The sequence below is a fragment of the Phasianus colchicus genome, chromosome 1 (assembly GCF_987193195.1).
Source record: "Phasianus colchicus chromosome 1, bPhaCol1.hap1.1, whole genome shotgun sequence".
NCBI lineage: Eukaryota > Metazoa > Chordata > Aves > Galliformes > Phasianidae > Phasianus > Phasianus colchicus.
The window spans coordinates 168,894,559-168,922,336 of NC_143436.1; the positions used below are offsets into that span (position 1 = coordinate 168,894,559).

Sequence of the window (27,778 nt, forward strand, 5' to 3'; positions counted from 1 at the left end):
GAGTGATTTAATTCCTCGAGATACGGGCGGAATTCCAGCAGGAGCTTAACAGTTAGACTGCCATAGGGCAGCTACAGCATGGAGGGAGAAAATGAGGTGTATCTTGTGCTACTCACAGGCTCTGTGGGTGGAAGAGATCACAGCTTTAAACATTAATTGCATTACATTTAATGGGAGAGTCCATCATCCCCTAGATACCTCAGATACCTGGAGCGCTGAAGCATCAGTTAGTACACAGGAAACATTTTACAAAGAGAGAATATTGTTCTGCCACCTGTCAGTACCCCAGTCCAGGACATTTTTTAAGTGTCTGCAGAACTGAATTCAAATGAACATCATATTTAAAATGATATTTTATCAACAGAATATGACCTGCCAGTGTCAGTGATGTACAAATCATAAAATTATTCCTTAGATACGGGTCTGCATTGATGTGAAGTTTTCATTTGCTTTGTGTTTATCTGATGAAATACATTTCTTAAGTTGTCCCTGTAAACAATGATCATACAGTTATTTGTTATGACCTGTTATGTCTGGCAAGCTGTTGCATCTTTTGTTTGCAGCCAGTGGTTTTGGCCAGCATTTCATCATTGGCAGTTCAGTACCTCTGATGCTTCAGTGGAAATTCTGCTCTATGCGATAAGCTGGTATAGTCAGTGGAGCTGAACACATAACCATCTGCAGTGGTTAGATAGAGCTATTAAAAGCTAGCCAAAGGTATGCTTGCTGCACAGTGTCTGTGTGAAACCATCGTGGGACCGGGGTGCTTTATCCATCTCTGAGGATGGAACTGGAAGCTTTTCCTGAGCTTCCCTTATGATTGCCATGAGTCATGTACCCTGCTTTAAAAAAAAAAGCATAAAAGCATTGTGGGCTTTCTGCTGCCCAGCTCCTTCCTTTCCTATAGAGCTGAGCCATTTTTTGCCAACTGCTCTGTAATCATTAAGGCTTAGGATCAGTGTTACTTTGCATTACAATCCGAGGTTGTTCTTGGATCGTATGATTGTCTTCTGAAGCACACGTCTGTAGGTCACTCCAAAAGTAATGCCTCCTGTTCATTTCCATGGAAACTACAGTAGGTGCAAAGAGCATGGTGACACTGATAGAGCAAATTCTCATCTATGAAACACTGTTTTTCAACATAGTCACCACCATTAACTATGTGTTTCACCAACGATAAACAGGAGCTTGGATGCCACGCTCATAAAAATCTGCATGGCCATCCAGAATGTGGCTTGTCTTTCACGTCACTGTTGCCACTACTGAAACGTATCATGCATCACCTCACTGTGCTCACATCCACTGGTTGGTCTCCATAAACTCTCATAAAGCATCAGTGAACATCAGTGTGTGCAATTTTTTTCTGCATGAAGGAATTCAGTGACACACCTTTGCTCCATCTGCGCTTCCATGTCAAATGCCACGCTGTCAGACTGTCCTTCTGCTGCCATCTGTCACACAGCAATAAATTTAATGAAATATTGGTGGGAATGTTCAACCTCCACTGCCATGCCACCAACATCTGCCTCTGATGCTGTGTGGGCGCACATAATAAAATAGAGAAGGCATTACTTTTGGAGTGACTTACATAAGAATAAATAATGCCGAAGATAACAAACGTTATCTCCAGCTTTATTAATGTGTTAGTCCAAGCATCCTGGCACACAGTTGTCAGAATCCTTTTTACTGGAAGTGCAAAAAGCCCTACAAAAAAATTAGCAGGTACAGCACCATCTTTTAGGTCTCAGACATTCTGAAACAGAAATTGAGAGAAGTGTGAACAGCCTCCTTCGCTCAGTCCTAGGCAGAGTTAACACGAATTCAGTATCTGTGTTAGATCTCTGAATGCTTCAGTATTTTTGCAGAAATATCTGGCTAACCCTTTTTTTAATGCTGGTGGCAGAATGAGGAGGAACTGTACCCTGCAACATGTAATACAAATTTGAATTACTGTCCTGCTGTTCCCTCAGACTATGTGTGTGCTTGAGTGCTGGCTGAGACCCTGCCAAAGAGGAAGATAAAAGAAGAAATAGTAATGAATTAAGAAGAGAGACAGCTCACCCAAGAGCTTTCCTCTGCTCCTTCTGCTTTTGGACTGTGTTCAATTCTGAGGCTTTGTACATAGCTCCCATTAATAGACACAAAAATTGGGGATTTTACAGGGGTCCGGGTTCCAGTCTGCAGTCTGTGGAGTCAAATGGACATTTATCCTCCTGCAGAATCAGTTAACTGTGTTAATTCAGGTCAGAATAAGGCAGAAAGGTGACAACAGCTTTAGTGTAAACAAACTAATTGTAAAAAATAAAAATAAAAAAAATAGGCCAATACAAGAGTTTAACTTCTCACAAGTCCACTCTTTTTAATCCCTACACCATCACATCTACAGCCATGTGACTACTTTCAGTTTAAGAGCAGAGAGAGATGAGAAAGTTGTGAAATCATTTTGATGGGGAGAAAAAAAAGGGGTTGGTTGGAGCTAGAAGGGATGCCAAGCTTATTTTTAAAAGTTCTTATCTTGTATCTGAAAAAAGGAAAAGAAGGGATCCTATTTCTCTAGTTCTCTAAAAGTGTTAACTACAGCTCTATTTCTGAGGTTAGGAGGAAGTCCAATGTTCAAAACCTGGTATAGGGCTTAATGTTATCTGCATTGTAGTTCATTTTTCCATCTGGAAAACAGATAGGAGAAATGAGCACACAAAAATATTCATGGCCAGATTTCTCTGTGTAAAAAATGGAAGAAAATCCCAGCTTTCTGGAATATATTCTGAATTGAGAAGTCATCTTGAAAGAAAAATTTCACTGTATTGTAAGTGTAGGTGGGAGCATAAAAATGTATGATAAAAATAGCAGACTACATGAAAATCAAAACTGGAGATGTTATATGCTAATATCTGAGAGATAAATTTATTTAGTACTTTAAAATATGGAAAAAAAAACTTCTCAAGTTATATTTCAAATAATTCTGAATTCTAATTTCAACTCAGACATTGGCTCTTACTGTTGCCTTTGAGAGCTGTGCAGATTGTTTACCAACTTTACAGTTGATGTTCTGTGTTGAAAAGGGACATTTCAGCTCTTTCTGAGAAGTAAAATGCAGGGAATCAGTAACACATCTTAAAATTTTGTATCTGAGATCAAATTGCTTAGAGCATTAAGAGATGGCTGTGTTGGAGAAATGACCTTTTAGCTGATAAAGAGGATCAAAATAATGATTTTCAAAGCAAGTGGATGTTTTTGTAGGCTCTTGTAAAGCCTTCATGGATGCAGCAAGCTGAGAATTCCCATTTGTGGTATTTTTGGTATCATGAGTGAAAAGTGATTTCTGTAGATGGACAAAATAGGTATATCTTCATGAAACTGAAGAAGGTTAACTTGTTGATGTTATGTGAAATAAGCTGCCCTTCAGGTAGGTGTGGTAACCCGACGGGAAAAAAACATCTGTATTTTTGTTCAACACAACTTAATGGTTCTCTTACTGTACCTGATATCCTCAGAAAAACGCATTTCAGATGATGTCTTCAGTGTCACTTGGTCTTTGTTGTTATCGGCATGATGCTGTAGCAGCGTCTGTCTATGGGAATGAAATTCATGAGAAAATCCAGCTAATTAAATCCCTACAGAATTTATAGTCACACATCAGGTGAAACTGAATCATACAAATATTTCTTATTACACTGTGAAAAAATTAAAGCATCTGTTGTCATTTCAAACCCTGTAGTGAACGTTAAATAGTCACCTAAATCCTTTTTCCTATCTTTCTAGCACAAATCAAAAGTAATATAAAATTCTCTTTATTACTGTGAGATAGACCAGAAAAGCTGTCCTGGGTGACTAAAAAGAAACATCTACAGCACAGTTAACACTGCTGCGTAATAGAGTAGGAGTAATGGTGTAGGTTTTATAAATTGATGCCTAAATCACCTGAACCAAGTGGTAGATAGTAAATCTTTTTTTTTTTAAACTCTTTTTACCTCTATTTTGTGTTAGTAGATAAACATCCAATGCAGCATCCATTCTCAGTGGAGGATGCTTCTGACAAACTACTAGTTTCTGTCACCTTAGCAAAGGCAAAGCTAACAAATGGTTCTTCCAATTTCAAGCCAATTTATTATAAACAAACAAGATATTCTTCCTTCTTTTCTGCCCTGTGCACTTAGAACTGCATGGTGTGGCATAGAAAGAATTATCTATTGATACATCCTTTTGTTGTTACAAACAAACCAAACTCTGAATGTCGCTTGGATATTATTTTGTATTCTGTGAAGAACGTTTGTTATATAACCATAGTAAAAACTATTTTCTTACATTTTATTAACCTGTCTGTTAGGCTAGTAATGTTAGGTTAGTCAATCTTAGTTTAGTAATTTACGTTGGCTCTAGTGTGCAGGTGCTGATCATTGTTTATGAGCATGTCTAAGAACAAGCGTGTGTTGAAAATGAATAGTTTTTGAATATTCAGTGAAGTACACGAGTGGCTGTGTGGCCAGTGCCTGTAATCAAAGTGCTCTGAACATAGATTGGAATATGAGAATTATCCACTTTCATTACTTTGCTCTTATAACTTAAGAAGTTTTCTATTACACACCTCTTTGTATTTAAAAGGGACCTCAAGAGATCATGAAGTCCAGCCTCCTTGCTAAAGCAGGTTACCTACAATAGGTGACACAGGTAAGTGTCCAGGTGGGCCTTGAGTATCTCCATAAAAGGAGACTCCACCACCTGTCTGAGCAGCCTGTTCCAGTGCTCTGTCACTCTTGCCACAAAGTTGTTCTTCCACATGTCTGTACAGAACTTCCTATGTTCAAGTTTTAGGCCGTTACTCCTTGACCTATTGCTGTGCACCACCAAGAGCCTGGCCTCATCCATTTGCCTCCCACATCCCTTTAGATATTTATAAACTTTAATCAGATCGTATCCTCAGTCTTCTTTTCCCCAGGTTGAACAGATTCAGTCTTTCTCCAGGTCCCTTATCATCTTTGTGGCCCTCTGCTGGACTCCTTCTAGGAGATCTCTGTCTTTTTCGGACTGGGGAGCCCAAAACTGGACACAGTATTCTAAATGTGGGCTCACAGAGTAAAGGGGGAGGATCATCTCCCTCAACCTGCTGGCCACGCTCTTTTTAATGCACCCTAGACTGCTGGCTCATGTCCAACAGAACTTCCAGGTCCTTCTCTGCAGGCATCCTCTCCAGCAGGTAAACAGTGTGCAGACATTCATCTAAACTGGTGAGAGTAAAGCAAGTAAGTTATGGACTAATCTGCAGATACTATTTAAAAAAAAAAAAAGTTTTCAAACTGAACAGATAAAATACCTATATATTAATAAAAGTAAACAGAAAACATACATTATAAAACATTATGTAAGAGATCACAGGTAAAGTGTTACCAGCCTTAGTGAACTGTCTTTTAGAAATAGATATGCAAGGAAATAAAATGGCATGCAGATTTCATTTGTGGTCAGTAAATTCAGGATTTATGCACCTCACTTACTTCTTGGTCCCTGAACATCTGGATGGTGAGGATGGAACAAGGCCCTTGAAAACAATATCCTCCCTCATAGAGGAACACAGCCAAATTAAACATCAGTAATTAGTGGTGTGTTCCAATCTGTACACAGGCAGCTGTATGACTGGTGATGTGTAAATATTACAGAAAGGGACATGAGTAATGAAAACAAGGAAGTGCCTAATTATGCATGAAGTAATTTGGCGTTGCATAGATTATGGATAGATCAATTTCAGAAACTAATGGGTGAAGTACAAGTCCTACATATCATCCAGAGAAGGTGAAGAAAATTTATAACTGTATTTGTCCAAGCCTTGCATATGCAATCATTTTAATCTAAGAACAAACACAGGGTTTGAGCCTGGGCTTTAGGAGGCCTGGTGAATGCAAAGTATATGTAGTAGAAATATCCAAAAATTGCTAAAAAGCATGCACACAAATTCTTATTAAATTCAGAAAGACAAGATGGGAAAGGTGTCTATTCCTTACCTTTTTTAGAGGTAAGGAAAAATCTCGTTATGTGTGATCAGCTTGGATGTCTGCATGGGTCTTTGGTTATGTTTGTGTGTCTATATAAAAAGTGACTCAAAAATTTAAAAGGCAAAGATTAAATTTGAATTGATTGCTCTGTTGTGACATACTGCACCAATTAAGTGCTTATTACAAGGCTTTAGGGCCAGAACTTTGAACCCTGTGAAATCAAGGAGGAAGAATTCCATCGATGGCAGCAGGTGTTTTGTCCAACCCTTTCTTACTACTCTCTTTAGGGTAGTATGGTTAGGTTAGGTTGTGGTTGGACTCGATGATCTTTAAGGTCTTTTCCAACCTGAGTGATTCTATGATTCTGTGATGGTGCAGTCATATACCTTAGCTGTCATTTGTGGTCATACCTTGCTGTTTTCTCACTGCTCTGCTCTGTGTAAGGAAAGAGAATACTGTCATCGTAGTGTTTGTTGTTGTTTTCACCTAGCAAAATGCGAAGTTGGGACCGTCCATTTTGTAACACTGCCTTCAGAATGACTGAGCATTGCTTTGTCGCCCAGATGCTTCTCAGGTAGCCTGGCTTTTCACGCTGTGTCAGCAGATCATTTCATTAATCACTTTGAACACAAGCTCAGGATTCTATTGCCCTCTGCTAAGAGAAATCAGTAGTTTTCATTCAAAGAATAGACACCTTTCCCACCTTCAGAATATTTCCTAAGTTAAAGAAAAAAATTAAAGGTTGAAAGTTTGGAATGATGGAGAGAGATATCCAGTTCATGACAGTATTAGTTAATAAAGGAAAGAAAAGCCAGATTTAGATGAGTTTAGCTATACAAAATCCAGCTGACAAGAGAATCCTTGTGCTCAGGATAGCTTCTGGCAGCAGTAGATAGCAGCCTTTTGGAAACAACGCGTTCAAAGTTAATGACTCAAAGCAACAGCTAGTAGCCAATCCCCAAGGAAAATGAAGCTGTGTAGGTTTTTTTAAAGTAAACCAGATAGAAATATTCGATTCCAGCAGCATTTGTTGTTCCTCACTAAATTGCCTCAAGGATGCTGTAGTTTGATTTCTGAATAGAGATTAAAGGGCAATCACAGCTTCACTGTCTTTACATACAAATGGATGTGTATCCCTTGCATACTAAGTTCTGTCTGATGACCCTAACCTCCTGGGTGAGGTACAGAAAATAAATATCTTACAATTGCTGCCTGTTGGCCCTCTTTCTCTATTTGTTGATTATCTTTTTTCATCCCTACTATTCCATTAATCTTTTTAGAAGAAATTAGACTCTTTTATTTACATAGTTATGTTTTTTTGTATGGGAAAAAGAAAAACCCGTCTTAAAAAACCTCAATTTTTTGCAACACTTTTGTCTATGTTTTTATTCTTGTTCACTTAGCTTCTGGCTTTAGGAGATTACTGATCTGAAGATACGAATTGTCTGTGCAGGTACATAAGGTTGTTTGCTCGCGATGTTGATCAGGTCATGAGCATGTTACTTTATCCTCTATAAATCTAGTATCTCTGAAACTGTTGTGATTTGGGCTTTGTTGTTTTTGTTTTCCTTTCCCAGTCATTTTAGTTCTTTTCTGTTGTACCAGAGTGTAAATACCAAGTGTCATGGACGTCCATCTTGAGCGGTAATTTAATTCCTCTGGAGTTTCACTGGCCAGCAAGAAGAAATATTTCACTTTTCCATTCTTCTTTTCGGCTTAACTGTGTACCCTGCATGTTATTCCAAAGTGGTTTATGCACACACTCCAGGGCACAGCCAAGTGGGGCTTGTTAATTCTCTCTATCCTATGCCTGTATTCAAGGGCCATGAAAAGCATTACATTTTAGCTGATTGATTTTATGCTGTGTTTTGAAGTGGGGAAATAGTTGTCTGAAGAATCTGTCCAAACCAGATTTAAAAAGTGAAACAATGGTGGTACAATCATTTCCCAGCTTCAGGCAAAACTGTATTAAATCTTTTTTCTTTTTTTTTTTTTCTTTTCCATATGTGTCACTGAGAATTCTTCTTCCCTCCCATAGTCCAAATTCAAAAGCTGTGCTTTTGAAATAATACTTTTTCAGCTTGTAAAGTCTTCCAGTAAATTTTTCATTTATCTTTTAGACTTATTTTCAGGTCACAGGATAGAAGCAACGCATGCCTTTGTATCCCATGCTTCTGTTGAGATAGTTCTGAGAAGATAATTAAATCTACTACATGGTTGGAATGACATTATAAGTCTTTTTTTTCTAGTTTAGTGTAACTGTTTATGACATTTGGTTACTAGCCCAGTAATTAACATTTCTCAGGACTGTCAGTTCAACTGAGTAAGAAGAAATTACTTTGCCTTATATGTTTCCTCTTTGTCAACTGTCAGTTTTATTTAGCTGGAATGAACATGTAGCACACCCAAATTGTCATCTGTTACTTATGGACCTGCATGGAGCTGTGCTGGAGTTACAGAGGACAGACCACATGTCTGCTTGCTTCTGGTATGACCTGGAGGGCAGTCTTCACGCTGCTGAGTCTCTTTCAGTTTTCCTGATAAATCCAGCATGTTTTATGCATGTCTTCTGACACACAAACATAATAGATTATATCAGATGCATTCAGCATGTTTTTATAAAATCATAGGATATCCCAAGTTGGAAGGGATCCATGAAGATTGTTGGGTCCAACTCCTAAATCTAAGAACATCTCCATTGCCACAACATGAGCAGTTAACAATTGAGTGGCTTAGAGGCGGCTATGGAGCTGACCAAGTGCCTGCTGACTCTTCTGCAGTCTTTGAGTCCCCAGCAGTTTCTAACTCCATGATTGCTGTGTTGTCCAAGTATTTAATAGTCCTCAATACACTTACCTTTCAGTATTTAATGCTTTTCATAGAATAGTTAAGGTTGGAAAAGACCTCCAAGATCATCTAGTCCAACCACCGACCCATCACCACCATGCCCACTATGTCTCCAAGTGTCACATCTTCTCAATTCTTGAACGCCTTTGGGGATGATGACTCCATCACCTCTCTGGGCAGCCTGTGCCAGTGCTTCATCACTCTTTCTGAGAAGAAATCTTTCCTGATATCCAACCCAAACTTCATTTGATGCAATTTAAAGCCATTACTTCTCATCCTGCGTGGGAGAAGAGGCCAACCCCCACCTCGTCACACCTCCTTTCAGGCAGTGGTAGAGAGCAATGAGGTCTCCCCAGAGCCTCCTCTTTTGGAAACTAAACAGTTCCTTATAAAGAAGAGAAAATTGCTGTTTTTGAGGAAATACTGTCACATTAGTTGCAGCTTCTTCTGGCCTATCATCATCACTAGCATAGAATCATAGTGTTGAAATCTCACATTGGCCTCTCAGGTGTTTAATTCGCATTTGGTTTTGCACAGCCAGCCTGGTAGGTGAGCATCTCACCATACATCAGTCTGGTTTCTGCAGCAGGTATTTCTGAACTCATTCTGGTCTTCTGTCTGTGGAGCTCTGGGCTGTGGTATACAGTGCAGCTCCAGTGGCTACACCACCGGGGACATCACACTGTGGAATCTTGAAAGGCACCAGGCTGGAACCTAACCCACTTTTGTCATTTTTGTCACCACAGCAAGCTATGGAAATAGCACTTTTGAAATGACAAGAATTGCATTAATTGCAGTCAGCAGCTGCTGAGGATACTGGGAAAGCATATTTTGTTTTGGGAACATCATGTTTGGGTTTCCAAAACAAAATTTTGAAGGATTTCTGTTCCATGAAAACTTGAAACGTTGGCTTACCTCCCGATTCTAGATTTTTTTTCTTGAAAACACAAAAATCATGTAATAAAAATTCAGATTTCCAAACTGCTCCACTTCTGTTGGGAGATTATTTCCTTTTTGTTTCTACAAGGTGTTAGCAAGAAACTTGATTACATCTATGCTTTTAACAGCTGTAGTTGTCTCATGACTGCAGTGATTGGTAGTATCTCTGGGGGCATTCAAGGCCAGGCTGGATGTGGCTCTGGGCAGCCTGGTCTGGTGGTTGGTGACTTTGCACATAGCAGGGGGGTTGAAACTACATGATCATTGTGGTCCTTTTCAACCCAGGCCGTTCATTGGTATGATATGATACGACATGACATGGTATGATATGATATGATATATCCCAGTGTGCTTCTTCAGTTTTCTTTTGCCTAATTTTCTTTCATTACTTCATAGCACAGCCTTCAAATAACCCAACTGTTGGGGTTTTTTTGTTTGTTTACACCCTTGACATTCACAAATAATAATGTTTTTCAGCCTCTCCGTAGCCAATCTATACCTATTTGTCTTATGGTGTTTTGATTACAGAGTAAGTAAGCAGCTATGGAAAATACACATTCTCTAATGTATATTAGTAGAAGCAGATGGTGCAATCTGTTCATCGATGGAGTTCAGTTTCTAAAACTGATTTAAGCTGGTTTGCAGCAAATACCTCTCCAATACAGTCTGTTGTGGAATGTGTGCAAAGGGAGAGGTCCTGTTTCATGTTTGCATTTCATTGCATCGAGGTAAAGGCATGTTATTTAAATCCACGAGACCGTATTCTTCGTAATTCAGTATTGTCATTTTTCATTATGCTTTTCTGTTTAAGGCTGTGGGCTGACAGTCCCTTTTGCAAACGTTGTTTTCATGTAGTCATTACTAAAATTTGCACTTGAGAAGAAATGATGGCAAATTATTTTCTTAATTTGTGAAGCGGAGAGGAATTTCAAATTAATTATAACAGCACTTCACAGAAGTTGGCTTATTTCCTATTGTTAAAAAAAAATAAAAAATAGAAGTTTCCTCTTTCCTTCAGAATGAAGAATTTTCCAAAGTTGTTCCAAAAACATGAAAGCTGTTTGTGTTCTGTGTCTGCTCAGCCAAGTGCAGAAAAGAATACAGTGTATACAGTGTATGGTGTTGTCTCCTTCAACTCAGATAGATCCTGGAGCTTCTAAAGCAGGAACTGTTTAATCAGGAATGATAAACTCCTGAGGCTCTGTGTAGATGAATAAATGGACTAACAGGGACAGCTTTCCTCTCCCCATTTACTACAGCACAAAATGTTTGCAGCTCTGGATACAGATGTTGCAAGCAATAAAGACGAGAAAGCACTAGGTAATTTACATGCCATTTCCTTCTGCGCTGAAGGATGTGCCTATCCTATGAAGAAAGGTTGAGGGAACTGGGCTTGTTTGGCTTGGAGAAGAGAAGGCTCTGGGGAGACCTCACTGTGGCCTTCCAGTACTTGAAGGGAGCATATAAGCAGGAGGGGGAACGGCTGTTTTCGGGGGTGGATAGTGATAGGACAAGGGAGAATGGTTTTAAACTGAGAAAGGGAGGTTTAGGTTAGATATTAGGAGGAAGTTTTTCACACAGAGGGTGGTGACGCACTGGAACAGGTTGCCCAAGGAGGTTGTGGATGCCCCATCCCTGGAGGCATTCAAGGCCAGGCTGGATGTGGCTCTGGGCAGCCTGGTCTGGTGGTTGGTGACCCTGCACATAGCAGGGGGGTTGAAACTAGATGATCATTGTGGTCTTTTTCAGCCCATGCCATGCTATGATTCTGTGTCAGAATCGTCCAAGATCGTGTGTAGTTAATGAAATTAAAGGATGCAGTGGAGTAGAGCAAGGACTCCAAAAATAGCGCAGAAGTGCTGTGATACAGAAGTGTCCATTTGGAAGAAACTTGTTAGGGTTTTTAGACTGTTCTCTGTCTTTTGAGAATTAGATGATTGTTACAACTGTTACTTTCCTTGAAGCTATTCTGTTTTCCAGTGCTTGCCTCCAGAGCATTGTTAGCTGCTATGGACTTAGGACTAGAATTCAAAATTTCATCTCCCACGCAATATAAACTCTGTTCACCAGCTCCAAGGCTGTTAAACATCACAACTTGCACAAAAGGTGATTTGTTTCCCTGTTAGGTATTGTCTTGTTTTTGGTTGTTTTTTTTTTTACAAATCCAGTACTTAATTTGTGAAGAAGGTACTTAGGTACTTTCCTAGGATCACAGAATGTCCCTGGTTGGAAGGGACTCATAAGGATCAACACTCTAAAATCCAAACATATGGCTGGGAGTGTTGCGTTGTCCAAAAGCTTTTGACCACTGGCTGTGACCACTGCCCTGGGAAGGCTGTTCCATGCCCATCACCCTCTTAGTGATTGTATTGTGTAAAAAGAAGGAATGTAATAGAAGTATGAGTTGAGGAAATAAAACCTGACATCTTGTAACATGGTAAGTATATGTGATAGACAGTGATTGTTCCTAAAAATATATAATGTATGCCACCAATAAGTGTGTGAATGCCATGTGATGCACATCATTTTGAGCTGACCTATATTTACTGCTGTGTGTCCTCTGCAGATTATGGTATGTGCATTACTTAGTACAGAAAACTCTCTACATTAGTGTTAAACCATTAAAAAAATTACAATTTTTGTTCTCAATATATCTAATCCCAAGATACTTCTTATAAAGTTAAAAGAGTTATTAATATTTCTGTGATTTGCCCAGAGAAGCTGTGGGTGCCCCATCCTTGGGGGCAATCAAGGCCAGGTTGGATGAGGCCCTGGGCAGCCTAAGCAGGTGGGTGGCAGCCCTGCCCACAGCAGGGGTTGGAGATGGGTGAGCTTTAAGATCCCTTCCAACCCAAGCTGTTCTATGATTCTGTGATAATGCCGTTCTACACTGGCATTTGATATGGGTGCATTCTGAATTGAAAGTGGTATTTTTATTGTATATGTCTGTATTTTGAACTGTAGCCATAGGTGTAATTAAGAAAGGCTATGCAGAGCACACTTTGTATTTTATATATTGTGATCCCAAAGCTTTCAAGGCTTTTTTTTTCTTTTTTTTTTCTTTCTCTGTGGATGACTTGCTCAACTAAATTACACATGCACAGAGTCTGCTTTCACACAGATCTTATGGACAAACCCAATTATACTGCTTCTTATTAGGGAAGCTAGTCAACATTTGTGCTTCAGCCGTTTACTGGTTTTGAAATTTGTCATGCCAGATGAATCTGTAATCAGATCTGTTTTTTTTTTTTATTTAATAACAGAATAGGTACAGCTTCACAAAGCCTGGGTGAGTTTCATTGTGTTCACAATAACAGACACTTTTCAGAAGACACTAATTAAGAGAAGAATACTCATGTAGCAGAGCTCAGAAGTGCGGGGTTCTAAGTTTGTTTATTAACAAACAAGCTCTGTAGGGAGTGTTCTGAAATTAATGTACCAAACTGCCAAACTTATGTTATGGATTTTTTCTTGCTTGTTATAAAGTTACGCCTTTAACCTTTAAAACTGAATCTTTTGCTTTTGGACTCAGTCACCTCAAAACTTAGCCGTTTCTTCTTTTAAAGAAAGCATTGGAAAGTTTTTTTTAAAACAACTTTAGCTGTGGCAGAAATTGGAGCTGTGACTTGATCCAAAGCTTGCATGTCTTGAAGGTATTTTCAACATACTGAGAGCTTGTATCAGGGTTTAGAAATGATACACATGTGCTTGTGACAGGACTGTAAGCTTCAGAGATGAAAGAGCCAAAGGCCCTGGAGCACAAGTCTTATGTGGAGTGGCTGAGGGAACTGGGATTGTTCAGTCTGAAGAGGAGGAGGGTCAGGGGAGACTTCATCTCTGTCTGCAACTGCATGAAAGGAGGTTGTGACAAGGTGGGGGTTGGCCTCTGCTCCCAGGTAACAGCAGTTGAACAAGAGGTAATGGCCTTAAGTGGTGCGAGGGAAGGTTTGGGTTGGATATTTGGAAAAAACTATTTTCAGAGTGGTGAGGCATTGGAAGAGGCTGCCCAGGCATGGGATGGAATCACCGTCCTTGGAGATATTCAGGAACCGTGTAGATGTGGCATTTGGGGATATGGTTGGTGGGCATGGTGGTGATGGGCTGATGGTTGGATTAGGTGATCTTAGAGGTCTTTTTCAACCTCAATGTTTCTGTGATTCAAAGAAGGCTTTTTTTAAAGAAAATGGGACAAGTGGTCTCTGCTGCAGGATTTCACAGAAAAGACCTGGAGGAAGGTAAGGCTGAATGTAAAGCCATCTTTCACCCAGCTCAGAGAGAAGGAGCTTGCCTCTCCCCTTGCCCTTGCCAGCCACCAAGCAGATCAGCAGCTCCTATCCCTCCCTATTCCTGGGCTCCATCCACACTGCTGGTTTTGCCTTTGGCTTTGCTGCATCACGTGTCCCTTGCCCTGCTTGTAGAAGCACAGTTCTTCCTGATGGTGCAGCAGCAGTTTTCAGTGGAGGTGGTTGGGTGGGCAAAGCCATGGGAAGAAAGGGAAGCACTGGTCTTGCCAAACAGAGGGAAGTAAAATGTAATTAAGATATTTGAACAAAGAGAGCGCAGCAGCAGAGTACTGTGCAGTTGGCAAAGGAATTAGAGTTGGCTGAAAGAATGATGATCAAATTTAAGAAAAAAATCTGTCTCTTGCTTTAACTGATGCATCTTTCAGTCTACTGTTAGTTTCCTCTGCTTCATTTCTTTGTTGGTGACTAACAGCAGAAGCTGGTAAGGTGTTCCCATTAGAAATGATAAGTAAAGCTGCTTTGTCACATGGGCTAAGGAGAAAGATAGATTTATCTCCCTTTGTGTGTTGTTTTTGGCAGAGAATTCCTTAGGGCTGCTGAGGCTATGCATCTTTTCCTTTTAACCTAATGCTGATTTTGCTTGTATTTAAGCATGCTTTCAAATTGCAAAATTATTGCAGGTAGCAATAATTTGTTTCTCTTTGCTTGCTGGGAAGCGTTGAGTGGATTAATTCAACAGCTTAGTGTGAGCTGTGTGAAAGCAGATAAGCTATGCAAGCTCACCTTTTCAGCTACCAACAGCAATGCGTAGTCTTTGACATGACAACACTTATCCAAGTGCAGTGCTTTCTTGGAGTGGTTTCATTTCAGCGTCCCTTGCAAAAGCCCCTTGCTGGTTGTTTCCAAGTCTATTTTAATAGAAAGGAGGTGGACATCCACAAAAAAATGACCTGCTGCCTGGCATTTTAGGTCTGCAGACTAAGGAAGAGATGGAAAAAAACCTTAAGAAATTGAGGTAGTGAGGTTTTCTAGGGACGTTGTCCAAATGTTTCCCAGCTTGCCACAAACTGTTAAATTGTTTACAGTAAATTTTAACTGGAAGCTCTCTAGTCGAGCCAGATGCTGTGGCTGTTTGCAGAGCTACTGGGGGAGTGATGAGGTATCTGTGAGTGGAGCTTTAGAGGTGGAATTGCCTAGTTAGAGGCAGAGTGCTGGCATCTGTAACTCCCTAAAGGCTGAGTGAAAGGAAGCCTTTTTCCAGTTGTCACTGTAAGAGAAGAGGTAGCAGAGATGCTGTAGATCTTTTCTTTTCCTTTGGGAACTTGTAACCAACAGTCTGCCTCTTTCCTTATAGCTTGTCTTTAGCTGCATGAGCAGCTTCATCAAAAGAACTGCGGGGCAAATTTAAGCTTTTACATCATCTACCTGTTTACCAGTAATTCAAAACCTAGACTTTTGGAGAATTTGGTAAAGATGTGGCTTTTCTGTCTAAAAGACTCCTTCACAAAGTTCTTCTTTTTTGTTGCTCATAGCAAAATGTCACAGTAGTTATGGATCTGCAGACACTGGGTTGAGGTAACTGTGGTAGCAGATAAGCACCCCACAGCCGTACACCCCTGGTAGTATGGAGGAAGAGGAAAGGTAGAGGTAAAAGCCAGAAAAAAAGCATGTCCAAAGAAGGGCACTGAAGCTTGAGAGGGGTCTGGAGCACAATTCTTATGAGGAATGGCTGAGGGATTTGGGATTGTTTAGTTTGGAGGAGGCTTGTGGGAGACCTTATTGCTCTCTTACAACTACCTGAAAGGAGGTTTAAGCCAGGTGGGTATTGGGCTCTTCTCCCGTGTAACTAGTGATAGGATGAGAGGTAATGGCCTTAAGTTTCACTAGGGGAGGTTCAGGTTGGATAATAGGAAAAACAACTTCTCAGAGAGGAGACTGGTCAGGCACTGGCACAGGCTGCCCAGGGAGGCGGTGGAGTCACCGTCCCTGGAGGTGTTCAAGAACCATGTGGATGTGGCACTGAGGGATGTGGTTAGTGGGCATAGTGGGATGGGTTGTTGGTTGGACTAGATGATCCTAGAGGTCTTTTCCAACCTTAATGATTCTGTTATTCTTTGAAAACGTATGGGGCAAGGTAAGACATGCTTAATAAGCACAGGAGAAATGGAAGAAGTGATGTAAAAGCAATCACTAGCTACCTGCCATTGCTAGACTGATGCCTTGCCAGTTTCTGAGCAAAAGAAGGCTAACCTCCCTAAGACTCCTCCCTTTTTTATTAGTGAACATGACATTGTATGAACTGGAATATCTCTTTGGTTATTTTGGGTCATCTGCCATATTTTGTCCTTTCCCTTGTGCACCAAAGGATGAGAAACAGGGGTAGTCTGGGTGCTGTGGCAAGGTGCTGTGCAAACACTGTTCAGCAGTATCTAAAATACGGCTGTGTTATCAGCACTGTTTTGATCATAGATCTAAAACAGCACCATAAAAGCTGCTATGAAAAAAATTAACTCCATCTCAGCATGATGAAAAGAAATGTGTAGCTTTTTGTTGACAGGATTCTCAAGTCCTTGTTATTTATTACCATTTTTCTCAAAGAAGCAACAAGTGAAAACAGATTTGGTTTAGCAGGAAAAATTTTAATTTTAGAAATAGCTAGTAGTTAAGAATTTAAAATTTGTCTTAAAAAAGCCAAATCTAGATCACGTCTAACAAAGACACTTCATTTTTTTTATGAAGAGATTTGGAAACTGAGGAAATGGGTACAGAAAGGGAAGCTGCGTGTCTGAAAATGGAAGTGGGAAAGGAGGCTGTATCTTTAAAAACAGAATAAGAAGCCAAAGCATATTGTGATACTTAGGTGTGGGGTTTTTTTAAGCTGTGACAGGATGTTTTTCTGTAAATGATGTAGCATAGCATAATTGACATTATAAGCTTGAAGTATCACTGGATACTCCTTAGTCAGTTATATGCTGGAGAAAAATTTAATGATCACTTAGGGATTATAATAGTCATTTCTGTCTTTAAAATGTATAAATACCTGAAGGTAACTTGATTTTTATAGATCTGTTTTGTCTAGGTTTTTACATTAGGAAGTCAGATCTTGTCTTTCCTCTTATCTCCTCAGGCATCCAATTCTAATGTTGGAACTAATTGGCTTATAGTATCAAGAAAACTATTCATGTTGAAGTTTTTCTTAAGCAAGAAATTATTTATAACTCCAAATTCCAAGTATAGGCACATGCTTTCAAATAGGGTAGTTTATTCATGTTGGTGGGAGAGTGGGCAGTGCAGGCTACTGAGGGTGGGCCAGAATTGTAGGACCAGCTGAGGAAGACCCCTCAGGTCACCTTTCCTGGGCTTCTTAGGGATGTCCAAAAGGAAAGGGGAGATTTTGGGATTTTGGTGCACAGCACTCTGATGGAAAGGCTATTGGGGCTGAGCGGGAGGGAAGTGGTGGATTTGGGGTGATTAAAAATGAATTCTACTCTACCTTTCTCCTTCTGCAGGTGGGCAGCTGACCTGCATGGGAAGGGCATGGTAGTGCAATGCAGCTGGTGGTCATTTAGACTTGGTGAAGAGCAGGCACTGATACTCGCAGGTCCCACTTCTCTTCTTTTTCATTTCCGTGGAAGAAGAGAGGAAAAAGCCACTCAAACTGCAGGCTTTCCTATAAGCAGTTGCTGTAACTGAATGCTCACTCTCCCCAGCAGTCTGGACTGGGCTAGAATGCTCTGCCAAGATCTTTGTCTGGAAGTCCTTCAAATTTGGAAAAGCTTAGAACTCCAAACTGCATAATTTTCAGAAAGGTGTACATGGTGGAGCATTGTGCAAAGTTAGGAACGGTGCTTTTAATCCTTTCACCCATGCTGTCGTTTTTAGCAGTCTGAATGTTGTCAGCAGTGCTTCATATACTTTATTTCTCATTTGATTGATTGGATTTGTTGGCTTTGTTGATGGCTTAGGATAAACTGTTTTAGAAAGAGGTAGGAATTGCCAACATCTGGCTCTGAAGCAAGAAAAAGCCATCAACCACCAACAGGGAAGATAAAATTATTCCCCATGCTTGTCTTGCTTTGTAATACATTTTTTGGCATATATTTAAGATCATTTGTGCATTTACAGGAAGTCTGATCCTTTCCCAAAATGACACAGTCATTTATTTTCTTTTCCAACTTACCTTTTACCTTTAGCACAGAAGAGGAAGAAGTGGTGCTGTATGGTTGTATCCTAAAGGATCTTTTTTTTAATAGCAACAACTAGGAAATACATGTGCACAGTGTAGTTAAAATTGTATATAATTCTTTCTGAGGGAATTCAGAAATAGCTAACATCCCTGATCTCACCTTCACTCTGATTTCTTCTGGCATGTTACCTGATCTCTTCTTTCCTGTGTTCCTTGTCACCCTGCCAGTTTTCTTCCACATCTCACGTCAGTGGTGGAGGTTGCCTGCATGCATTGGACTACACAGAAGTGCCCTCACATTTTCCTTCTGCCTAGTTTTAGACCTGTTCGCTGCTGGAAAAAGCCATGCATGTAACTTTCCAACTATGGAAATGCTCTGTGTCCTGCAGTTTTATCTCCTTAAAAACTGAGATGAGCTGCAAACAGATTTGTATACATGTAAGAACCAATAAGGAAGGTTTTGTTTCCCTGATGAGCACTGAATGATTGACTATGATGATTGTAATGTGGAGAGGACTGTGAAACATTGACATTTACAGAAGTTGCAGATCTGCAGACTTCTCTACACTTTCAGCAGAGGTGAGTTGTAATAAGCAAGAGTTCATTTCTTTGCAGTAAGTATGACGGGCTGCAACAGGCAGTCCTGCTGAGGCATAGTGTGCCTGACAGCTGTGGAAGCAGCTTTTTACCTGCACGAGTATGTGCTGGCTTGAACCAAGCCTCCAGGGTGGGCAGGGGGTATGCAGAGTGTTCCACAGCGCTGAGTGATCAATGTGAGGGCATGTGGAAGGAGAAAGCATCTGGAAAGGGTCCTACTTATCCCAGAGTAAGTAAGTAAAGAGAAGAAGCAAAAAAAAACCCACAAACAAAAAACAGCTGGTGATAGCAGCCCCTTATAACCTTTGTTAACAGTCATATTGCATAAGACTTACCTCTCAGCTAAAAAGGATGGCACATTTATACCATGTCCACAGTATGGACCAGCAACCACCAGAGCCAAACTTCGTCAGTCCTCCCAGAAGAGTCTTTTAGACACATGTGAGCTTGATCAAAAATATCCATGACGTCAAGCAGACCTTATAATTTTCTTCACACTGATTTCATTAGAGCATCATTTAAAGTGGTTAATGTTAAGCATCTAATGCTAAAGGAAAGATATTCAATTGTATCACTCTTAATATGCTGAAGTCTGTCTTACTTTATCTTTGCGTCATTTATGGTCACAACCTTGGTCCAAAAGGATTTAAATCCTTTGTGATACTAAACTCAGAGAGAAAAATGAGTTTATTAATCAGCTATTCCCATCTTGTCAAACAAAAAATCACATAATGTTGTTGATGGTTGGACTGGATGATCTTGAAGGTCTTTTCCTTGGTATTCTGTGATAAGAAATTGTTACTTATTGCTGAACTGTTGTTCATATCATCTCGTGTTCTATACTGGAGAAAAATATGAGAAACTGAGAGTCTTCATTTATTGCTGTGATGCTTGTCTCAGTATTAGGCCTGAAAATATTTTCAAATGATTCATTGCTCAACCTTCAGCGTACATGGTTGAAGATATCAACTTCAGAAAAGCCTAATAGGTTTCCTGAAAATAATTGAGGTACTTTTCTTGAAATGCCAAGATTTCAGGACTTAAAATCAATTACAAATCATATACTGTACTAATAATCTGAAGTATTTTCTTCATGAAGGCTGACAAGTGTGCTTTATAATGCCATTTCTATTCAGAGCTTGTCCTTGTCCTTATGACCAGGGTTGGGCTCACCGTATTTGAACTTGGTGTGTGTGCTAGGGTAACATTCAGAAAGGAACATGTCTGAAAGAGAACAGTCAGTGGTTCTACATGTCAGTGGCATGTTGCTAATTCTTATGTTTCAGAATATATGACAGATAACTGGGTAGTGACAGGCTGTCATCTCTCTGATTAGTTAATGTGCGTTTTTACAAATGAAGTCATTCTGTTAATTTCCTGTGCTGTCTGTGGTTGGGCACTGCCATGGGATTGTTACAGTGGCATGTGTCTCACAGGATGATGACTTCCTGTAATCTTCATGGAACTAGAAAACCTTAAGAAAAGGTTTTATATATAAGCTTGTGATGGCCTGTGTCATTCACTCCATTTGAGGGCTACGAAGATGGTGAAGGGTCAGGAAGAGAAGATGGAGGAGGAGTGGTGAGGCCACCTGGTTTGCTCAGCCCAGAGCAGAGGAGCTGAGGCCTGATGGCGGCTGCAGCTCCTCACAGGGAGCGGAGGGCAGCGCTGAGCTCTGCTCTGTGTGACAGCGACAGGGCCCGGGGAACGGCATGGAGCTGTGTCAGGGGAGGGCAGCCGGGGGTTGGGGACAGGGTCTGCACCAGAGGGCAGTGGGCATGGAACAGCCTGCACAGGGCAGTGGGCACAGCACCGATCTGCCGGAGTTCAAGGAGCTTCTAGACAACACTCTCAGACACAGGGTCTGATTTTTGGGTGGTGCTTTTTGTAGTCAGGAGTTGAACTCGTGATCCCTTCCAACTTGTGATATTATATGATTCGATGAGATGTTTCAGCATTTCTAAGGAATACCCATCTCTTGTCTTTCATCAACTCAGTTGTTGTGTAATTAATGCTTCTACTTGGAAGAAGTCAGAAAAGGCACTGCCCAAGCCTAACCTTCAAATAAGTGCAGACAAGTAGGGGGGAACCCATATTGTTACATATGTTACTTAATTTCTTAGCTTGATTTGGATGTGATTTTCTAGGACATACCTGTGCTTAGCAAAAGAAACAACAAAAAAAAAACCATTACCAATGCAAGCTGGGGGAGGAAGGGATAGAGCCCAGCCCTGCTGAAAAAGACCTGAGGGTACTGGTGGACATGAGCCAGCAAGGTGCCCTCACAGACCAGAAAGCCTGGGTTGCATCCAAAGCAGTGTGGCCAGCAGGGCAAGGGAGGTGATCCTGCCCCTCTGCTCTGTGCTGTGAGGCCTCACCTGGAGTACTGCATCTAGATGTGGAGTCCTCAGTACAGGAGAGATATAGACTTCATAGAGCATATCCAGAGAGCACCACAAAAATGATCCAAGGGATGAAACACTTCTCCTATAAGGACAGGCTGAGAACTGAGGCTGTTCAGCATGCAGAAAAGAAGGCTCCAGGGAGACTGAAGAGGGGCCTTTCAGTGTCTGAAGGGAAGCTACAAGAAAGAAAGGTACAGACTCTTTAGCAGGGTCTGTTGTGATAGAGCAAGGGGAAGTGGTTTCAAGCTTAAATAGAGTAGATTTAGTTTAGATATAAGGAAAAAGTCTTTTACAGTGGGGGTGGTGAGGCACTAGAACAGGTTGCCCGGAGTTGTGGTTGATGCCCCATTCCTGGAGACATTCAAGACAAGACTGGATCAGGCCCTGGTAACCTGATGTAGCTGTGTATGTCCCTGTTCATTGCAGGGGAACTGGACTAGATGGGCTTTAAAGGTTCCTTCCAACTCTATGGATTCTATGCTTCTATCAAAATAAGAAGGCAAAGAAGAAAACTTTGTTGCCATTTTCATGTATTTAAAAAAAAAAAAAAGTGCACAGTTGTGCAGAGCCAGAGCTGTGTGTCTTACCTTTCCAGAGCTTTGAGCAGTGGTCATGCACCTTTGAAGTTCATCTGTCAGATGAGGTTGCAGAGGGAGATGCAGACCAACCTTGAGCAACCTCTCTTTTTGGACAGCAGTAGTATTGGCTCCTGTCTTGCTGGTACCCTGTGTAAATAAAACCAAGCATGAAAACTTTTTGAAATTGTTCTGTCTCAGCCTTACAATAATTTCTTTAGAAATGTCAAGAATTGAAGCTCAATCAACACTTCTGATTAATACCTGCTTCTAATCTCTGAAACATTTGTTTTGTGGCGGAAGATTAATCAGAGGAAATCATCTATTCTGAAGGTTTATTTTAAGGTTTACCTTTGTTTTATTTTCTTGTTGCTGAGAGATCCATGAATTTAAAAGCCAATGAGCATCTCATCCAAATATACATATTGCCTTCATCTGTCTCCCTTTATGAGTCTGCTGCATGTTGACAAGTCCTATACAGTTATTTCCAACCTGCTTGAATATTTTTTCCCTTATTCAACTCTAATCACAATGACAAATCAGAGTTGCAGCATAAAATGTATTTCACTGGGAAATAACTGTGGAGAATTTGATGCCATGCTGGTTACATGCTGTATTTCAGGGCAGAAGAGCTATATTTGATCCTTGGGGGTAGAAGAGAAAACTACAGTGTGCAAGCTGGTGGCTGATCTGTCATTAATTTACTGGCAGTTTTGGAAAAAAAATATGTGCATTATCTTTTTTTTTTTTTTTTTTTTACTCCAGATATCAGCATGAGTTATAGTGTTTGCTATTTCAACAAAAGCCATGTGGAAAGTTTAAATCTTTGGATAAGGCTTTTAACTGTTATGCACATGCAAATTGTAATAAAGAGTAATAGGTAAAAAGCCACTGACTGCTCTTTTAAATCAGTGTCACCAGTGACTCAGGATGCCTATTGATTTTTTTTTTTTAATTATTCCTACCAACACTTTCAATTGAGATTCAACAGATCCACTCTGAGAACACTCAGTCTAAAATGCTTTGTAATATTTTTCATTTAATACTGCTTTTTAATTTCTTTTTAAGAAATGAGCATTTTAAAGTAATGTCTCTAACATGAAAACTTCAGTCTAAAAGGTGAATATAATGTCTAATTCACAGCCTTTGTTATAAATTTGTGGTGTGTAATTATTAGAATACATAAATATATGTTTCTTTAATTTTTTTTCAGTCAACAGCTAGACATATTAGAGAAGTCAAATGTATTTACCCAGACATATTACTTTATGAATATGGGAAAATTATGGCAGGATTTTGAACCTCTTCCCCCCTCCTCCGCCACCACCAGCACCCCATTATACTTTCACTGCAAATAGTGTTCTTCAGGAACAAATTACCTGGATAAAGTGATTGCAGGGTATTTGTTTTAACCTTGCTATGCACTAAGCAAATTTCAGTGCTTCAGTACATCAACAGTTTGGTAATTTGGGACCGTGTAGAGCCTGGAAATCTGGCAGACGGGAGGCAGTCATAGACTGTCATTCTCCAGGAGATTTTGAACACTTCAGAAAAGGAGTGAGAAGGGCAGCCATTAGGGAGAAGTGCAAGATGCATGCAGTGAATAAATGCATATTAATAAAAAGGTTTGCCTCATGAGTCACTGTGCTTCCCATTTAGATTTCCATAAGGGCATTTTGCAACTACTGTATTTGCTTGCGTTAAAAAGTAGTACTGGGGATGTAATGTATTTTTACTTTTCACTACTTGATCAACTAGGAACAGGAAGAAAAGTCAGCACTGTACCGTGAGCCAGTTTTCTATAGATGAGATCTATAGATTATAATTTGAAAACCACTGGCACAAGTAGAAGAGATTTTGAAGTACAACACTGATATGTCTGAAATTTCCATCTGAGACACATACATTTGTAGCTGATACATTTGTTAGTTGGTACATGTAGAATCATAGACTCACAGAATGGCCTGGGCTGAAAAGGACCACAATGATCACCTAGTCTCAACCCTCCTGCTATGTGCAGGGCTGCCAACCACCAGACCAGGCTGCCCAGAGCCACATCCAGCCTGGCCTTGAATGCCTCCAGGGATGGGGCATCCACAGCCTTCTTGGGCAACCTGTTCCAGTGCGTCACCACCCTCTGGCTGAAAAACTTCCTCCTAATATCTAACCTAAACCTCCCCTGTCTCAGTTTAAAACCATTCCCCCTTGTCCTATCGCTATCCACCCTTGTAAACAATCATTCCCCCTCTTGTTTATGCATTCCCTAGAAGGCCATGATGAGGTCTCCCCAAATCCTTGTAGATCTTTTGGAACTTTTCTGTCATTTCACAAACTCAGATTTCCATTTTTACATTGTAGGATTTCAGCTTGTTTCCTAAGCATGCAGAATGTTTTTGTTTGCTTTCTGTATTGCGTTCTGGGGAACTGCATATGTTAGATGTAATTCCTCTGCCATCAGTCTTTGGAAGTCTCTGAGAAATGCAGTAGTTCTACACATACGGGTTTCTATTCTTCTAAAAATTAGCAGTTTGCAAGTTGAAATAAAAACACTGAAATGAATACTATGCCTAGCAAATCGTTTGGAGTGAAAAATGTCACGAAATAAATTGCTGGAAGTCTCCTGTGCAAAGAGAAGGAGAGCAAAGATTAATTTATGGAGGCTGCACTGAAATGAGTGATGAAATTTCCTGTGCTGTAATTTTAAAATGCCAGAACAGGAGGAGCCCTTTAGCATTCAGCAGTATGAAGTTCATCACAGGTTCTAGGCTGTTATCAATTATTTTCATGCTTAAATATCTAATTTATTAAGAATTTAGAGGGGGGTTGATGCTACCATTAAAAAGCATTTTCTTCTGAGAAAATGCGTTCAAGCCATATTTGCAGTATTCTGTCATGTAATTACAGAAGGGTTGATATTCTTTGGCTGTTTTCCTGAAGTAAGAACAAAGAATAAAGCCACACTATATAGCCAAAATTATATTAAAAAATAAAAATGAGGAGAAGAAGATTTGCAGAAAATATAGGCATTTAGCTTTCCTGTAATGTCTGTTCCTCTTTGTGAAGTTAAATGTTTAGGAGACCTTTGATAATGAGATCATTAAAATCTTTAAAATCGTTTAATTAGATAATAAGATAGATAGATAAGATAGATAGTCGTTTAATTAGATAAGCTCCTGTGATAAAAACTTGTACCTTTATGAGCTAGAATGGTGGTAGAAAGGGTTCACCACTCATTTAACTTCAGATTGATTTACTTTCAAGCTAAGAAGAAGACATGCTGCATTTGGACAGAAGGTATCAACTTACCTTCTGTTGATTTAGAAATCTAGAATACAAGGCACTGTATTGTACTGTAAGGATAATAAAACTATAGAACAAATGACATGTTTGCAAAAATTCAAAAGGAAGCAGGCTGATGTATCTACATATATATGAGACTACACAGTTCAGCAGTACTAGCTATATATGAAGGAAGATTGATTTTATTTCCTTTTTACTATAACTAGAGATGAACTTAACAAAGTATGTTAAACCTCTTCACTTTTCCTAATCTTTCCCAAACCATATTCAAAGCCACCATTTGTCAACAGTTTCTTTGAGACATGATTGTACATTGGTTTGAACCTGTGTGGATTTCTTTGTCTTCATGTCTTTAAAAGTGCTCTTCAGATGGTTGTTTGTGCTTTGATGCTCTATTGTGGGAAAAGAAAGGTCACGGAAATCTTTATTTTTACATTAAAATATCTAAGAGAAGGTCGTTTTCACTGTTGTCTGAGTGCTGGTAGAAGTAAATTGAAAGCTTTTCCAGCTCTTGGTTGAGTAAGCTGGGAAATTTGGCATTCATTTTCATTGATTTTGATCATTTTTAAAAGCAAGGGCTTTTATTACACATGTCAGGCTTTTAAAGTCTCTGTTGTAACTTTTAGTATCATCCCTTCACAGTTGCTTGCTTTTCAGTATTTCAGTATCTTCAGTAACATCTAGTGTCCATGCTTTCCTCAAGCAAGAAGAGCAGGAAAAGGTTCAAAAGAGTGCATTATTTGTTTGCAGCTCACCTCTGATAAGGGATGGTTCATACTTGAAGATTTTTATAATTCATTTTGTGTGTGTGCTTGTCCAAAGTTTTTATTAACTCTATTTTTCTTTTCTTTTAAAGATTTCAGATAGAAGAATCTTCTAAACCTGTAAGGTTATCACAGCAACTGGACAAAGCAGTAACCACCAATTATAAACCTGTGGCTAATCATCAATATAATGTAAGTAGAGTTGAATTCTTTCACTTTTTCTCCTAGCCAGGCTCCAGACTCCACAATTGCAGTGCTGCTGCCATCAGTCCAGGCTTTCTGTAGCCCTGCTGCTCACAGTAGGACACTGTGTTTGGAAATCTTCCACGTTATGTTGTTTCTCCCATGGTTTTTCTTCTGGGAATCTTCCTTCTGCCTCAGGAGCCACATCACCTTTGGGATTAAGGTCTGCCAGTTCTTACCTTCTCATATTACCTGCTGGAAGGCAGACTGCCTTTACCCAAACCTTCTCTAATGTCTTGATTGTGTTCTTCCTCTAGTCTTTTTTTGAAATACAAAGTTTGGGGATAAAAAGCAATTCTGCCTTAGTGCAATAAAGCGCTCCTTTGAGAAAAATAAAATACCACATGGAGGTGGGTAAAAGACATGAAATGAATCTTTATTTTCTAGTCCTTTGCTGGAACTGAGTAGGAAAGAATAACAGCTGGTAATTTTTCACAGTTTCATACCTTCATAGTACGTGTTATTTGCATCATTAGCTTTGTCAATATTACACCCACGCTGCTGTTCCAGATCAATTGATGTACATACAAACTATAATGTCCTTTTCCTTAAAGATCCTCTTTGAGTAATTTGTATGTATGCATATATAATCACTGTTACTGTTGAATGTGAGGAATGTTAAGTCATACTAAAAATGAGTCAGTGTGTTAGTCATTTAAACTTTTACACTTTTTATTAAGATTTTATTTACATAAAACAAATGACAATATACTGGCTGATATTTAAGCATTTTCTGAAATGCCTATTTCTACAGAACCCAAAATAATCATTTCTCTCCCTCATGGGACTGTTTTGTAGTAGTTACTGTTAAAAGTCTGATCTATAGATAGATGATCGTAGCAATATAACTATTTCAGTTAGGGGAATGACATTTAATCAAAATAGTCACACTGTTATATCCTGCTATGTAATTGCAAATTCATAGTCTTGTGTAAGGTTCGAGCAATATAACCAGGATTTCACAAGGCCTGTTAAAAAAGTTATGGTTTTCCTGTGTACTAACTGTAACTCACTCATCTTCTTGGGAGTTTGTGAGGAATGAACAAACATCTACTGAAATAAGAAAGGATAAAACATTCTGAAGGGAGAAGTGATTAAGTGGAGCATACATATGTCTGCTCCATGTACTCCTAACTGAACATACAGATGGAAGGAAGAAGGAGAAAAATTACCTTTAGAAGGGAAATAGTGACAGCTTGTTTGACTACCAGTTCTGTCTTTAGTAAGGACAGGAGAAGTGACTGCTTTTTCTGCAAAATAAATACATTAAACCTACCTTTTCACTAGAAGAATTTGCAATTCCATTAGAATATACACCATGATTACAGCTTAGCTCTTCTTCTCTGAGGAAGAGACCTTCATTTTCTCTATATCTACAAGTGGTGCTTATGTCTACACGGTTGCAATATTAATGTTCTTGCAGCTGGAATCTTTCTGTGACTTAATTATTGTTCATACTACAGCAGAAAAGTTCTCTAGGCCCTGCTGGGTCATCCCTGCATCACTTTCAGATCACTTCTTTCAGCAAAAACTGGAGAATATGTCAGTCATTATGCATGCAATAGACATAATTATTTTAAATATAGTTAGTGTAAAATAAAGTTATTTATGACCTTGCAAGACCAAAATAATTGATTTTATCCTTTTGCTGTTCTGAAATACGAAGTCATTTTTTAAACACAAAGTAAAAAGAG

At 39.6% G+C, this 27,778-nt stretch overlaps 1 protein-coding gene across 1 annotated transcript in view; it reads left to right on the forward strand.

Annotated features, from left to right (window-relative positions):
- The window catches only part of GTF2F2 (general transcription factor IIF subunit 2), an 89,637-nt gene that overhangs the window by 47,357 nt on the left and 14,502 nt on the right, over positions 1-27,778 (forward strand). Inside the window, exon 7 of the mRNA XM_031615610.2 lies at positions 25,934-26,033. Coding sequence (XP_031471470.2) covers positions 25,934-26,033 — 100 coding nt within the window. The remainder of the gene's footprint in view (positions 1-25,933; positions 26,034-27,778) is intronic.